Source organism: Lucilia sericata, unplaced genomic scaffold (assembly GCF_015586225.1).
Source record: "Lucilia sericata isolate MDLA Ls3-8-SP2 unplaced genomic scaffold, ASM1558622v1 Contig001609F_arrow, whole genome shotgun sequence".
In the NCBI taxonomy this organism is placed as follows: domain Eukaryota; kingdom Metazoa; phylum Arthropoda; class Insecta; order Diptera; family Calliphoridae; genus Lucilia; species Lucilia sericata.
Window position 1 is genome coordinate 1 of NW_023995526.1, and position 15,735 is coordinate 15,735.

Below are 15,735 nucleotides of genomic sequence, written 5' to 3' on the forward strand. Positions count from 1 at the left end.
AATCAAATCACAGTATGTACAAGACTTTCATTCTTAGATTTTATATGCATGTGAATGCATTGTCCATCTTCACAGTACAAAAACAAACATCACAAAAAAAATCTAACAAACAAACAAACAAAAATTTGCAAAACCGGAATTTATTTTTGCATCATCACACATATTCTAATATAAATTTCGTATAAAATACAAGAATTTAATATTTTTAGTTATATAACACGTAATTCACTTTATATTAACACGAAAATATGTTATTTATTAATTTATAGTTAATAATATTTATTTTTACATCGAATTTTGCATCCGTATTTCACTGTGAGTCGTTTTGAAAGTAAGCTTTATTATGACCTTCCAGTGTTGTCAACCTAGTGATTTTGTCTCAGTTTTTACAGCTTTTAAAATATCGGGTTAGTAACTAGTGCTTTTTTAAAAAACTTTAGTTACATTTTCGATAACTTTTTAGAACAGGAAATGTTAAACAAATGTGAATATGTATGTATGTATGTATTTGAAAGTCATATTCATATTTTGTAATTTTCTAAAAATTATGAAATATACCGATCATGGTTTTGAGTAGACCGCACTGAATGTTTTATGACATTTTAATCCTTTTTAAATAACTTTCAAAATGATCGACGGATTGGTAGTAAATGAGCGATATATACATTGGGGTGGCCCCGTTTGTATGGAGAAGAAATAATGTAATGATGTTCCCACCAGCATATGAATGCTTGGTTCATTCTAAGAAATAATTTCTAAACATTTTTGACGTAAAGTCAATATTTGGTGAGCTGATTCAAAAGATAACAAGTTTATTATTTAAAGTTTTAAGTCATCGTCATCTAAAATGCAAAATAACGTATCATTTTGAAAATTTTAGAGATGAGAGGGAAAATAAGCCGATAAATTAACTGCTTTATGCAAAAACGATTATTAAGTTAACAATTATTCGTAATTCAGCTCTGGGTGGATAAAGACCTTCGAGGAGTACCAAACAAAACTTATTTAAGATTTTTGTGGAGATCTGTAAACTCAGGAGCGGAGTTCCAGAAGGTATAGTTCGGATTGGCAGTTCTTGGACGAGCCTCTTTTAGGCGAAAGTCGTAATTAGTGATGGCGTTATGAATATTTCGAGGCCAAATAATACCTTCTTAGTGGTATCATATTGTTAAGGGAGCAACTTAAAATTAAAACAAACAAACAATAAGTTAACAATGGTTATTAAAACCTGTTTTTATGTGGAAAAAGTGTGTAGTAAACCATTGTTAGCTTTAATAATCGTTTTTGCATAAGGCCGTAAAACTTTAACGGTTTTTCTCGTATTTATTGTTAAAACAAGATGTCAAATGGTTTTCAGTACTAAGGCTTTGTTTTATTACTTTTTTTAAAGCAAACTAATATTGGAATAAAAGCTTTCTTAATGATACGCTGTTATGTATTTCAGATGACGATATGTATACACATATGTTGCAAACAGATTTGCAAATGTACAAGATATAAATAATTGTAGACCGTTAAGCAAAAGTATATTTGGAAAATCAGTCAATAGCCTCTTTAAGAAAAGTTGCTCGACTGATCTTGTCTTGTGGAGAACCTTTGCTAGTGTATAGTTAAGAGATTGTTGTCCAAATCTCAGTTGCAGTTTCCATTTTTCGGATGATGTCATTAGATATCAAGTAATAAATTTATATTTTAGCTTAATTTTGATATCGAAATGTTTTTTCGTTACGAAAGCTTTTTCGACGACGTATGCGGTAAATCGGTATACATATTTCTAATAACCCTTGAAAAATTAAATAATTTCATCTTTCCATCAAATTCGTTTTTATTCATTTATAAATTTTTAAAATGCAGTTTTTTTAATTCCTTGAAATATTACTTTTTTGAGAACTAAAAACAATAGATAAACAATAAATTATATTGGACTTAAAAATAAATTTCGAAACAAGTTTTGGAGTTTTTTTTTTAATTGAACACTGTATTAGTAATTAAGGCAATCAATACAAATTAAATGTAAATAAAGTTTATTTAAAATTTCTTGTTTTTGTTCAGCTCAAACTTCAAAATTAATTCAAACAAAAAAAATACGAAACCAATACTAATCTTAAAAAAAGAATTTGCGTTGTTTTCCTCTTTGTGTGTGTTTGAGAGCTTTGTTTTGAAAATTTTGTATTTTGTTGTTGTTGTTGCAGCAGATTTTTCAAGTCTTATTTAATTTAAAAAGTATAACTAATGGGACACACTATTCACGATGCAGTAAAACAAAAATGGCTAAAATCGATAAAATCGCCCACTGTGAAATAGAGAAAGAAATTAATTTCACATTTAAGCATAAGGTAAATTAACTAAGACAACATACCTTAACTTTAGGATATTCATTCATAAATATTGTTATAATGCCAACATAGGGCAAGAACCCTCTGGCACGGCCCACAATATCCTTTTTCGTCAACCACAACTGGCCGGGAGCATATAAACCTCTGTCGTCTACATTGTTATTATCACCTTTAGTTAAAAATTTAACGGAACCGTCTTCCCTATAAGGTAAAATAAAACATATGTTATTTGTACTATACTAGAGATACTAGCTACATACTTTTCATGTAATTTAATAACACGATGCACAATGGGTATGTCTCTACCCTCTACTTTGAAGACAACAATTTCACCTACACGTACTGGTTCCTCTTTGTAGTTGGTAAGGAACAAGAGATCACCCCTATGGAATGCGGGTTCCATACTGCCACTCAAAACCACCACAATGGGTGATTCACTGCCAGTTACCACCATTAACCCCTTCCAGATCATCAAGGCGGATGAAACAATCATGGCAAAACTCAAGAATTGATACAGTGACTAAAAAAAGGACCACAAAGTATAAATAGAAATGTGCATCATTTTTTGACGTGACCAGTTCTAGTGCATACGTGTAGCACTTGTATGCGGTAAACATTTTTCATTATATCTCGTTGACATGTTTTTCTATTTTTCATTAGGTTCGTGTATGTGTGTGCAAGCCACTTTTTCGTTTGAGCTTTCCCAAACACTTACCTGACGTTTATTCATACGCTTGAAGTCCTGCACCATTTCATCGATTTGCAGTGTCTCAGCTAAACCCATTTTGTTGTTTGTTTATTAATGAAATACTGCCCTGAAAATGTTAAATTTATTTGAGAAACTATCCAATTTTTTCCTGGCTTTTTGCAAAATTTTCTGACTTGTAAAAAGCCGCTTGTTTTTATACCACGTCAACTGACAGTGTTGCCAGAGAACTGCGCGGACGAGTATTAAAAACGACGTTGGCTGACACTAAAAATTTAGGCAGCGGCTCAAAATCGGTTTTAATCAGCCTAAGTTTTTAGCTGTTTTAATTTTTTAACGACAATTGCGGGATCTGAAAGGTTAAAAATCTAAAATTTTGAAGAAAATATTTTGAAATTCAAAACTTATTATAAAAAAGCAATATTCTTTGGTTATAATATGTTTAAAATCATATTCTAAATTTTTAGTGTCTACACCACAGCTATGGTCTAAACCAGTGTACCCTGGTCTAAACCATGATACAAATAATAGATATTTGAAATTTTATTTTTTTTTTGTAAAAAAATAAAATAAAGAAAATTAGTAAAATTTTTTGTTGCACAAACATGATGGTCATCAAGACCATCGAATAGAAAAATTGTATAGGTAGTATGAATAACTACCTATAGATTGGACAGTGCAAAAAAATGTGACTTTCGTATTATTGGAAATTCGTATTTAAGAGCATTCGTACTACTGTGCGTCCACTGTTTTGCGGATATTTTAATTTTCGGCGGCGGTGGCATTTGAATTTTTCTTCGACAGGTAGACTTACAGTGTTACCACCGGATATAAATATATTTATTCTGGCCTACGATACATAGTAGCGCAAGTCACAATAGCGTTAGCCAGCAAACAATTTTATATGGAGAACAAATAATACTTTACTTGTAAAAATCAAACGGTTAAAAGATGGCAAATCAAGGTCTCTAGCACATGGAAGTGACGATTTTACGTCATTGTACTGATATTTTTCGTTTAACTAAAAAACAAAATTTTGCAAACAAGGCCACATTTAAGATTATTATTTTTTTGTGTTTATTTATAACGACTACTTAATAACCACTTTGAAAATATAGCATTCTTACATCGATTTTAAGCCGCCGCCGATATTTTTAGTGTCAGCCGCGGCCCTTAATATTTGTCGGCGCAGGGCTCTGAGGCCCAATGTGGTTTCAGATTTTTTAAGAAAAATTTATATTTATAATAAAAATCAAACAAAAAATGGGTGATACTAAATTATTAGATACAAATCAAATAGTTAATGGATTAGCTGTTCTATTATCATTTTTTGTGGGTTATAAATATGCCCTTAAAAGGCATGATATTAAAGAGAATGAAGCCGGTAAAAAATTAGAAGAACAGGGAGCAGCAGGATCCAGTGAAACAAAGGATGAACCGGTAAGTTATTTAATTATATTTGTATAAAGAAAGACACTTAAAAATAAATACTTTTTCAGCTTTATACAAGTTTTAGTTTCAACTATAAAATGGTACTTGTGGTACGTAATGATCTTAAGATGGGAAAGGGTAAAGTTGCTGCCCAATGTGGTCATGGTGCTGTAGGTGCCTATCAAAAGGCTGTACGTAAAATGCCCAGTGTTGTAAGGGCTTGGGAGAATTCAGGCTGTGCTAAAATTGCTTTAAGAGTGGAGAGTGAAGCTGAAATGATGGCTATAAAAAGAGCAGCTGAAGCTAGAAACCTAAATACCTGTTTGATTCGTGATGCCGGTCGCACACAGATTGAACCTAATTCCAAGACTGTTTTGGCCATTGGCCCAGCTGCTGTTGAAGCTATCGATCAAGTAACCGGACATCTTAAACTTTTGTAAAAAAAAATTGCATACCTATTTTACGATAATTTTCGTATTCTATTTTAAGTTTAGAATTAGAGAAGTAGATTTTTTTATTTAAGATTTTTCTAAAAGTTTTCAATGCAATTAAAAACAGAAAGTTGATTTAAAAGTATCAAATATCTTGGAGTAAACTTTATTCGAAAATTTTCAATAGAAATGTGATATTTATTGAATATTGTTTCTTTTGAATTCAGTTGGATTAAAATCTATTGAATTGAAGGTTGAATCATTATTTATATTAACCATTATCGTTAAAATCTCTAACGCCCTCACATTCACTGATATTTTTATTGATGTTGCAAAATACATAAACAAATTTTAGAGAATATACTTGAATAAGATTACATTACTGTCCCTATAAAGACACGTTGTTTCAACTTTTATATGGAATATATCTATAAAATCTGAATCGCCTTGACTACCACTGGTAGTCCTTTGTTACAGAACTCAGTTGCAGGTCTGATTTTGAACTCAAATTTTAAAATTATACACGTCACAGATTTCTATTCGGATCGAGTGGGGAATTAATAAGTTTTTGTGTTTTGTTTCTTTAGATAAAGCAAAAAAGGTATAATTAAATGTTAATTCATATACAAAATCGGAATCACAATTTTACTTAAAAAGGGATTGTAGTAAAATAATTCCGTAGTATTGGTTGGCAGTGTAATAATAAGATTAATTTTTTAAAATTTAATACATACTTTGAAACTTTTAATAAAAAAAGGGAATCAAATCTTTTACAAAATTAAAGCATACTTTATTTACTTTACAAAAACCATCTTACAAAGTTGTGAAAAAATTCATCTCTTAAAATCTTAACCAGTCATCATCATTATTATCATCATGATGGGATTGATTTTGGGACTGGTGATGTTGCTGCTGTTGTTGTTGTTGTTGTTGGTATTCATCTTTTGCAGCATCAATATTATCATATGGCTGAATCGGTAATTGTTCTTGTTGTTGTTGCATTTCCATATCAATCATAGATTGCTGCATATGTTGCTGCTGTTGTTGTTGCTGTTGATCTTGTTCATCATCCATTTGATCATTGAAAATTTCTCTTTTAACACGTACATTACCATCATCCTCTTCGTCACTTTCTGAAATGGCCAAATCATCATCTATGCCCATATTATCATTTGAGCCCATCATTAAGGGCATTTGATTTGTTGTTGGAATATTTTCATTTTGGGCTTCATCGTGTTGCAGATATTGGGACATTTTATTATCTTGCTGCTGTTGATTATTATCATTATTACTGCCTATACGATTGTGCATTGTTAGGAAATCTGATGGATCGTAGTTAGGATCCAAATCCATGGAGTCATCTGAAAGTATGGAAATACATTAGAATTTCACCAATGTTTTTTTAAGTTTTGGGTAAAAAAAGCCTTTTTATGAAAATGGAATCGTTGATTGCAAAATATTTATTTATATTTTATTATCGTTTGTGATGATAAATTTAATTTTTTTTATAAAAATTTAATTTTTGACGAAATTATTTTTTACAGATAAAATATGATGAAAATTTAAATTTTTTGTAAAAATTATATTTAAAAAAAAACGAAGTCTAGTTTTAATGAAAAATTGACTTTTTGATAAAATTAGCATAGAAAGCATGTAAGTAACTTATACTTACCTCCACCCATTTGAGGCGGTTCAATTTTCATTTCCATCTTAATATTAGCAGCATCTATAAGATCAGAACCACCTTCACTGCCGCCAGCATTTGACATTGAATGAACACGTTCACTTTGATCCAAGTAACTTGCGGGATTATTTTCATCTTCTGAGACTTCCTGGAAGCCATCTTCATCATCGTCCGTAGAACATTGCAGATCTAGAGGTAAAAGGGTAAACAATTTACAAGTAGAATAATGAGGTAAATTAAATAAAAAAAAAAACTTTACAAAACATTTATAAAAAATTGATATAAAATGTTAATGAGGTACAAATGTATAATTTAAAATTTGTTTTTCTTTTTAGAAAAAAAAATATATATACAGTAGAGTATAAAAATATTTCAAAATACTATGCTCTATGTAACACAACATTTATTACGACACAATTTCAAAAACTAAAATTGTTCAAAATAAACAAATTTCTGAAATAATTTTAATTCAAAAATTAAAATTTAATTTAATTGATAATATGGTTGTATCATGATTTAATTCAAAAATTAATAAAAAGGACCAAAAGAGTAAGATTTCTAAAAAAGCTTAAATAAACACAAAAATTGTATATAACATGATGATTGTATGAATTAGTAAAGCGTAATAGATATAATAAACAATTAACAACAGATTATTAAAAAAAGTGTGAAAAAGTTTAAAGAAAGTGCTAAATTATGTCAAATTGAAGAAAAAAATAAAAAAAGTTGATTTTTTCTACAATTAAGAAAAAGTTTGGGTATTATTAGTGAACATATTGTGTGTGTGTGTTTTTGAGTGTAAAGTTAGAATTGTTGCATTTGATTTAATTATTAATTAAGCATTAGATTAGAATTTGTTTTTGTTTTGTTTTGAATTATTTGCAAATAGTAGTAGTAGTAGTAGCAGTAGTTATTAGTCTTACCTTCTTCCAGAAAGGAGGAATTATGTGGGTTACTTATATTTGAGGCTAGGCTGTCCTTACGGGGACGACCACGACCACGTTTAACAGCATTCGGATTAAATTTGACTAAAAGTATAGAAATTGTAACGCATTTTTGGTTTGGTTTCGTTTGGCTTGTTGTTGTTGTTTCGTTTCTCATTTTTATGTGAGATTTTAAACGTTTTATTTTGTTTTATTTGGGGTTTTTTTCAGGAAGGAATAAATTAAAAGAAAATTTGTTTTAAAATTTTTTAATATTACAACAAAAACAACAAAAAAATTAAATTGAACAGAAAAATTAAAAGAAAAAACACAAAAATTATAATTAAATAATTGTATTAAAAAAAAAAGAAGAAATATCAATTTACAACATTTAATCATGATGTGACGACGGCACAAAATTTGTTTTCTTTTGAAAATAAACTTTTATATGATTGAAAACAAAATATTTTTTTTTCCAAAAATTGCTTAAATTTTTGCTTATGTGGAATTTTTAAAACTGTTGACGACACGAGGCTTTGAAGGTATTATTTTATAATTTTTATTTGCAAACATTTAGTGCGACGGTTTTGAAGATTTGTTTATTTGGCATTATTTACTTGATATTTTTCACTTTAATTTGGAAAATTTGAAATGTTCGTTAAACTTGCGCCAACTCAAGAATCTTAAAAATTGGTATGAAATTTATTTCGGACATTTTCTTTTGAATATTTTAGCAGAATTTATTATTGTATTGTTTATATGTCTTTGTTTTCATATTTGCACAGGAAAGTAAAATTTTAGCAGCAAGGAAGACCATTAAAATGTTCCAAGTACATATGTACATACATTGAGGGTTTATATAAATTAAAATTTATGCTAATTTATCTACCCTTCATTTGTTATTAATTTTGAGTTTTAAATAACTTCAAAACCTTCCCACATAAATTCGCTTAGATTAAAGAACAATATGTAATTAATGGAAAATATTATTTGCTAAAAAAATTTGGCAAGTGTTGGTGTTTTTTTAATGGTTGATTGTTAGAAGAAATTTAAAATAAACAATAAAATATAGGTTAAGTTCAAACCTACATAAAATGATGATTAGTTTTTTTGATTTTGTAAAAAAATAAACGTAAAATAATAAAGAAAAAATAAATAATAAAAACAAAAACTATAAAATATACCGCAACCCATAAATAGTAAAGAATTTTTTAAATAAAATAAAAAATAAAGATCTGTATAGTAAGCAGCAATAAAATTAAAAATGAAAAAGATAAGAAAATCAATATATAAAATCTATGTTTATTAAATGAAAATTCGAAACGACTTGGCCTTAGCAAATTTATTATACTCTTCACTCGTTTTGTGTACCAGTACTTGTTGCAATTTTAAAAATATTATTACAATATCATTGCGAACAATAAGAGAAAATTTATTAATTTATTTAATAGTTTCTTCTTTATAAAAGCTATTTTTATTGAATTAGACTACATATAATACAAAGAATTTATTTAAAAAAAATATATTACTACTGATTGATGTTCTTAATATGAACTTTTCAAAAACTATCAATCGTCTTAAATAACTGTATGCAAAAATACGAACTTTAATTTTAAATTAAAGAAAAAATCCTTACTTAAATCAGGATTGATTCATATTTATTACACATGGTGAAGGGTATAAAAAGCCGTTAATTTGAAGCATTTTATTAAAATAATTAAAAAAAAACACATTTCACTTCCATTCTAGTAAATGAAAAGCAAAAGACATACAAACTTACCCTCTTCCACTGTATCACGATGTTTGCGAGGTCGTCCACGACCACGTTTAATATCTACTGGTGGAGCCATATCTGGTGTTTGTGCTGTGGCAGGTTGTCCGGTTGTCAGTGATATATGACCACCAATGCCCCGTTGGAAGGAAGCGGCGGTTGAGGTTGATGGTCTCTCATTGCCCTCAACATCAATAAAATCATTTTCGGGAGTACTAGAACGACTTGTACGCATGTAATCATAGTCTTGATCATCGCCACCCCAGGTATCATCAAGTTCGGCATCAGCGCGTGCACGCTCTTGTACCTTAGCTATATTCTGTTCTAATTGTGTGCAATGTTCAGCAAACTATAAAAATATTAAAGCGATTTAATTTTTTATAATTAAAACTTTTCATATAAAACTATTAAATTTATAAAATATAAAAAACATTCTACACACCTCATCTAATTGTGATCTAGCATATTCTAAAATATGTTTTGCATTTTTCGTAAAACGAGATTCACTGCCATTGTATTGTTCACAATTTGTAGCAATTAATTCAATGTCTGCCAAAAACTCGGCACGTGAATGATAGCGGTGAGCTATTGAATATTAAATAAAAATTTAAAAACATTTACATTTGTATAATCAATTTTCAACGTAGCCTCACCTTCAACATTTTTACCAATACTTTCCAAATCCATGGGTTTCTTTATAATCGTATAATAGTCTTTGACTTGTTTCTTGTTGACCGGTTTAAGGAAAGGCCAACTTTCTTGCATAAGTTTAATTTTGCCATGCAGTTTTTCGAATATAAATGATAAAGCCACCTGATCGTCATCATCCAATAGGGGATTAATGGCTTTTTCCAAACGCATAAGTTTGTCTTCTTTTTCGGCCAATAAATCAAAGCAACTTTTTAACATGCGTTGAGCGGCATTGGTGAAAGAACTATTTGGCCCATTGTATAAAGTCGAATTTTCCACGATTTGATTGAGGTCGGCCAGAAATTCTTCACGACTATGATAGCGTTTCTGGCGTATATTATCGCGCATACTTTGTAAATCCATGGGTTTAGTAACTATGCGATAATAATCGGGAACCAACTGGAATGATAGAAAAAAATAATAGATAACGTTGTTAGAGTTCTTATTAACAAATTACCTTGGCATTAACGGGAAACATAAATGGTGTTACATCGGGCATAGCCCTTAAATCATTGAGTATCTCTTCTAGTATAGAAGACAGTACGACCACTGGATCAGTTCTTCGGCGATTGGCAGTTTTATTGTGTCGTTGCAAATAATCACAGTGTATATCACTGGCCATTCTTCTCTTCTTTTTACCCATAACATCTTTTGGTACTTTCAACAGCAGAGCTTTCTTGCGACTACCCTCATCGTGACGTTTCAATAATTTACTGCTTAATGTTACTTTCGTACCATCAACATTTACCAAATCATCTTCCTCTACGTTCTTTTCAACTCTCCTTTCTTCTTCTCTTTCTGGTTCCTCCTCAGGTTCTTCGGCCATGGATACATTCATGGATGAAGAGGGTGGACCTTGAGTACCCGTGTATAGAGGACAAGCCTTGTTGGTACGCATATGGCCTACCTGCCCGCAGGCGCCACATTTAAGTTTCAAATCTGGTTTCAATTTGAATTTCTTTCTTGAAGGACTAACTTCTTTATGACTGTTGTCCCTTTCTTTGTGCGAAGAACTTTGCGATGTTTTGGGATCACCCAAAGATGTGGGCATGCCTCCGGGTTGTAGTTTTTGATTTTGCGCCAATTGAGCCAAGCGTTCTCTTTCTTGATTGCGTTTAATACGTCTTAATTGTTCTTGAATTCTTCTCTTCTCTCGTTTCATTTCTTCCTTTTGCTGTTCGTCCAGAGTGGCGAATTGTTTTATGAACTGTTCATCTTTAGTGGTACGTATTTTAACATAAGCATCTATAATAGGTTGTCTTCTGACGGTCTCTACTCTGGTATATTCTTTACCCTCTGAATCTTTGAATGTTCTGGTAATTTTCAATATTCTACCTTGATTTGAATTTTGTAAAGACTGCTGCTGACTATCGGCATTGCCATCTTTATTTTTATCTCCTTTGTTTTTGTTGCCTTCTTCGTCTTCCATAATTTTCTTAAGCAATTCTTGTCTTTCCTGTTCTTCTCTTTCCATCGTCAACTGAGTAGAAGTCTTTTTATTCGACAACATGTTTTCCAGATTTTTACCCAATTCCTCTAAATCGGATTCTTCAGAAGCTGATGATTCGTCTTCATCTGTAGACAAAACTTCCGAACTAGCCAAAACACGATTTTGTAAATCGAATATACGCTGACATTCTTCCTTATAACGTTCTTGATGTTCAGCTATTGAGAAACGATTACCTCTGGAGAATTTATCCATGCCTTGTTCACCAGCCTTGGCCTTTTCGGTAGATAATGTACGAACAACATCAATGACTTCCCATCGAGAGAGTTTTTTTATTTCTTCTTCGGGTACTTTGAATTTACGCAGCAGTTCCTTGGCTCTTTGTAAAGGTAGACGACGTAAATCGGCATCGGTACCGGTCACTGTACGTTTTGGTTGGGATTCTTGTTCTTCTTTTGTTTGCTAAAACGTAAATCGGAGGTATATTTTTGTTAATAAGAAATTGTTGTTTTACTATGTTCTGATACTTACCGTAGGTTTATTTGGTACTCTCACGTATGAAAAACCTTCACCACAACCTGTAGGATCTGCGGGTCCAGTAAGTTGTAGTAAACATTTTCCTCGCATGGCTTGTATATAAGCTCTGTAAAACAATGCATTTATTATTTATGCCTAGAAAATCGTTTTAGTAATATGTATGTACAAACCTTGTTGTATTCCAAGGTGCTACTTTAACTTCATCATCAAGCTTGAGTTGAGCTTCTTCATCATCGTCTTCTTGAGGAGCAAATAAGAACTTTTCACCATAACCAGCATCCTATAAGAAAAAAACACAAAAGTAAGACTACTATTTAGAAACTCTAAAAATAACAAATAGCACCTTTAATCTCTGTTCTGCCGCTATCATACTGAAGTACGCACAACATTGTTCGGGTGAAACCATAGCACGAATTTCTTCTTCGGAAGGTAAACGAAATTCTGGTTTAATAACCCACCAATTTGAATCCATTCCAGTACGCTTGAAGTCAGCACACTGTTTCAGTCTCTTACGTATACTACTTTCCGAGTGGGCGGGGAAAGCACGTTTTATATCATCCATACGTATACGTCTGGGATTATCTGTACTCTTCCAAAACAAACGATAAATGAACACTTGCAAAAAGTCTCTAGTAAAGTTATTGGCTCTTTTGGAGTTGGGACCTGGCACTTCATACAGCGGACATTCTTGACCTACAGTAAAGATGGCATTATATTCGCGTATCCAGTAGTTGTTGCGTGTCCGTATGACCAAAAAGTCTGTGTTGTTTACACTGTGTGGATAAATAGGTGCTCGATACATGTTGTTCTCTAGAGCCTGTATACATTGACCGGGATGTAAAATACCCAAAAACGGACTAGTGTGTGCAATAGCAGTTTCACCATATTTAAAGTCTTGTGGACCATTGTCCTTGGTAGCTTTACGTTTATAGTAATTTTTAATTTTCGAACACATACCAACTTGATTCATTAAGGGTGGATGTTCTTCGCAGAATTCTGCCAGTATAATATCGCCATCTTTGCCACTCAAATCTTCGGGATTACGCATAAAGAATACATCACCGCCACCCGAGGCAATACGTTCAGCATCACGTTGTTTAGCCTTTTTAGAGATGTGCTTCATTAAAGGCAACACACTATGTGACACTGATTGTGAAAGTGGACCGTAGGAATATTTCTTCAGAGGAGGACGGTGAAATGCTCTTAACTTAATTGGTCCCATGTGTGTGGGAATAAATGGTGATCTCAATTCTACAACAGGCGTTGAGTGTTGTATTAAACTGCCACCGCCCACTTTCAAACGTAAAGTTGGCTCTGCTTTGGGCATGTAATAACTGTCATTTGATATATTAAATGGATCTCTATCCGGAGATTTTGGTGGTGGCGGTGGTGTATCTTCAGCTAAAACATTAATAACACCTGCCTTGCCCAGTAAAATTTTAGATTTTTTAACATGAGGATGTGGAATTTTAATTTTGGGTGGTGGCCCTGTATTCTTATTAATTTTGGAGGGATCGATGTCATCGGGTATACCCAATATAATATTCTCATCATTTGGATCTAAAGTTAAAACTTTAGGTTTAGGTATTTTAGTCATCTCTTCTGCATCCCATATAATTTCATCTTCCCATTTGCTATAGATTAATTCTTCATTTTCCACTGGGAATATACTATACCAAGTATCGTCCACAGCTTCAGGAGGTTTGGTGGGTAAGCTAAAAACAAAGTATGATTACAAATACATATTAGGGAATGTGGTTAACTCACTTTTGATTAGATTTTTGTTTGCTAGAAGAACTGCTACTTGAACCCGTTATTTTACCACCTGTTGCTCCTGTCACCGGCAACGTTTTTCCAGCAGGTGTAAACGCTCGTGAGCCACTAGATGGTAACCAACCAGCTGCATTAGTTTTAGAATTTAACTTTTGTAGCACTTTTGCTTTAATCTCATTGCCATCCCAAACAACTTCGTCTTCCCAATGCAGTTGAGAGACCATAAGAAACGCATCATCCGCTAAGGGTTCTTCAACCACTTCTTCTTTAGGCTCTTCCTTTTTAATGTGTTGCATAGATTTAGAATTTTTATGTTCGTGTCGTACCTTAAAGCCGTAATTAAAACCATCTCCCGAATCTGGCACTTCTAACATGTCGTACCAAATTTGTGCCGGTCCATAACGCCAATCTGCTATTTTTGGTTTACTATCACTATTATCACCACTTTCAGGTTCATGCTTAATATCCTCATCATTGAAAATGCTCAATAGTTTGTCCTCATCATCCGACTGACATTGTGCTGGCTTTGGCTCAGGCCCATAATGTACACCAAAGCCTTTTTTGCGCGGTTCTTCGGAATCGCTGGTAGAATCTGAACCGGGGTTGTGTACTTTGTGATCCCGGGACTGTTTACGTTTGCGTCTCCTTTTCTTAACATGGCGCCAAATTTGTGGAAGACTTGAGGGTTTTCCCGGTCCAAAAAGACGTGAAAATCTTAAAACTTTATCAGGTCTAAAATCGGGAAATAATTCACGCACGTCTACATTGGCATATTTAGATGGCAACATATCAGCCAAGGGTGTATCTAATTTACGTTCTGGTGCTAAGATAACTTAATTAGTTGGGTTAAGATTTTTTTATTTTATATAACCTTACCTTTTTCTTGTTTTGAATCAGAATCCATGCCACTATCCGAACCACTCTTGACCGGCATATCTTGCATATTGTTTCTTACAGGTATGCTGGGAGGAGGCATTAGTTCTTTATCATCTTTGTTAATAGCAGAGGAAACACCAGCCTGTACTGTAGAAGCCGGTATAGCTTCTTCTAAATCTTGCAAACTATCTGCTTTATCATCTGTCGTCTTCTGTGTTGGAGGTGTCTTAGGGCAATCTTCTGATAGCTCTGTTATATCTGAATAATCTACAGCATCAGCATCTTTGATAATTTCACCGTTTTCATCTTCCTGCTCATCTTTAGGGTCTAAAAGGCCAGATTTTAAAGCATCAAAATCACTCATTGGCTTTTTGGTTTCTTCAGTTTCCTTTTCTTTTTCATCCGTTTCTTCTAGCTCTTCATCTACATCTTCTTTTTCGATAACTTCGTTTAACATCGAATGTAAACCCATTCTATTAAAATAATTCAATTATTTACAATTTTGTTTAATTCTTTTAAAACAACTTACTTTGCTAACGAGCCCAAATGCTCTCTGAATTCCGAATCAAATCCGCCACCGCCATCATCATCCATTAATTTACCCTCCGAATCGATGTTACCAAAAAGAATGCCCGTTAAGTCAATTCCAAAGCCCCCTTCTCCACCCTGTTGACTACTCTGGCTACCGCCATCACCATTTCCAATGGAGCCCTCATCATCACTGTCGGTATCCATATTTTTAGCTAATGCTTCTTCTTGTTCTTGATTTTTTCGCGTTTGGAGTCTTGAAAATTTCTAAAAATTATTTCTTTCTTTTTTTGCTTATATACTATTTTTTATTAACAAACTTAAGTATATTTAGAAAAAGCACATATTAAAGTTTATCTTAATACAGTTTTAATTTATAAAATACTACATTTATGGGCAAAATTTTGCAACTTTTCGTAAAATTCAAGAAATACGCGGTGTTTTTCTCCCAATTACTATAAATAATGAAAAAATAATAAAAACACAAAAACGTCAAATTATCTGGGATTAGAAACCTGCGCCGACGAATATTGACGACTACGCCGTCTGACACTAAAAATATCGGCGGCAACTGGAATACCTTCCGATCACTTGATGTACTT

General features: G+C 32.3%; 3 protein-coding genes across 5 annotated transcripts; 1 reads left to right on the forward strand and 2 right to left on the reverse strand.

Moving 5' to 3' along the window:
• Positions 1–1,949: 1,949 nt before the first annotated feature.
• Positions 1,950–3,310, reverse strand: LOC119612130 (signal peptidase complex catalytic subunit SEC11A). Of its 2 annotated transcripts, XM_037967873.1 has the most exons (5): positions 3,245–3,276; positions 3,052–3,151; positions 2,597–2,856; positions 2,360–2,537; positions 1,950–2,293 (listed from the first exon to the last, which is right to left on the reverse strand). In XM_037967873.1, exons 2-5 carry the CDS (start codon positions 3,118–3,120, stop codon positions 2,243–2,245), a joined length of 558 nt encoding a protein of 185 aa, XP_037823801.1. In that variant the 5' UTR covers positions 3,121–3,151; positions 3,245–3,276; the 3' UTR covers positions 1,950–2,242. The 2 variants fall into 2 exon arrangements, with proteins under 2 accessions (XP_037823801.1, XP_037823800.1); XM_037967872.1 differs by having other exon boundaries at positions 3,052–3,310.
• Positions 3,311–3,967: 657 nt separating this feature from the next.
• On the forward strand, positions 3,968–5,110 carry LOC119612131 (probable peptidyl-tRNA hydrolase 2). Its single transcript, XM_037967874.1, has 2 exons — positions 3,968–4,482; positions 4,542–5,110. Exons 1-2 carry the CDS (start codon positions 4,306–4,308, stop codon positions 4,911–4,913), a joined length of 549 nt encoding a protein of 182 aa, XP_037823802.1. The 5' UTR covers positions 3,968–4,305; the 3' UTR covers positions 4,914–5,110.
• Positions 5,111–5,667: 557 nt separating this feature from the next.
• Positions 5,668–15,605, reverse strand: LOC119612129 (transcription initiation factor TFIID subunit 1). Of its 2 annotated transcripts, XM_037967870.1 has the most exons (13): positions 15,135–15,605; positions 14,606–15,078; positions 13,724–14,552; positions 12,300–13,671; positions 12,127–12,236; positions 11,951–12,062; positions 10,430–11,881; positions 9,936–10,371; positions 9,725–9,867; positions 9,292–9,631; positions 7,512–7,616; positions 6,577–6,777; positions 5,668–6,265 (listed from the first exon to the last, which is right to left on the reverse strand). In XM_037967870.1, the coding sequence occupies exons 1-13, from the start codon at positions 15,338–15,340 to the stop codon at positions 5,745–5,747; spliced, it is 6,300 nt and encodes a 2,099-aa protein (XP_037823798.1). In that variant the 5' UTR covers positions 15,341–15,605; the 3' UTR covers positions 5,668–5,744. The 2 variants fall into 2 exon arrangements, with proteins under 2 accessions (XP_037823798.1, XP_037823799.1); XM_037967871.1 differs by lacking the exon at positions 7,512–7,616 and having other exon boundaries at positions 15,135–15,604.
• Positions 15,606–15,735: the final 130 nt, after the last annotated feature.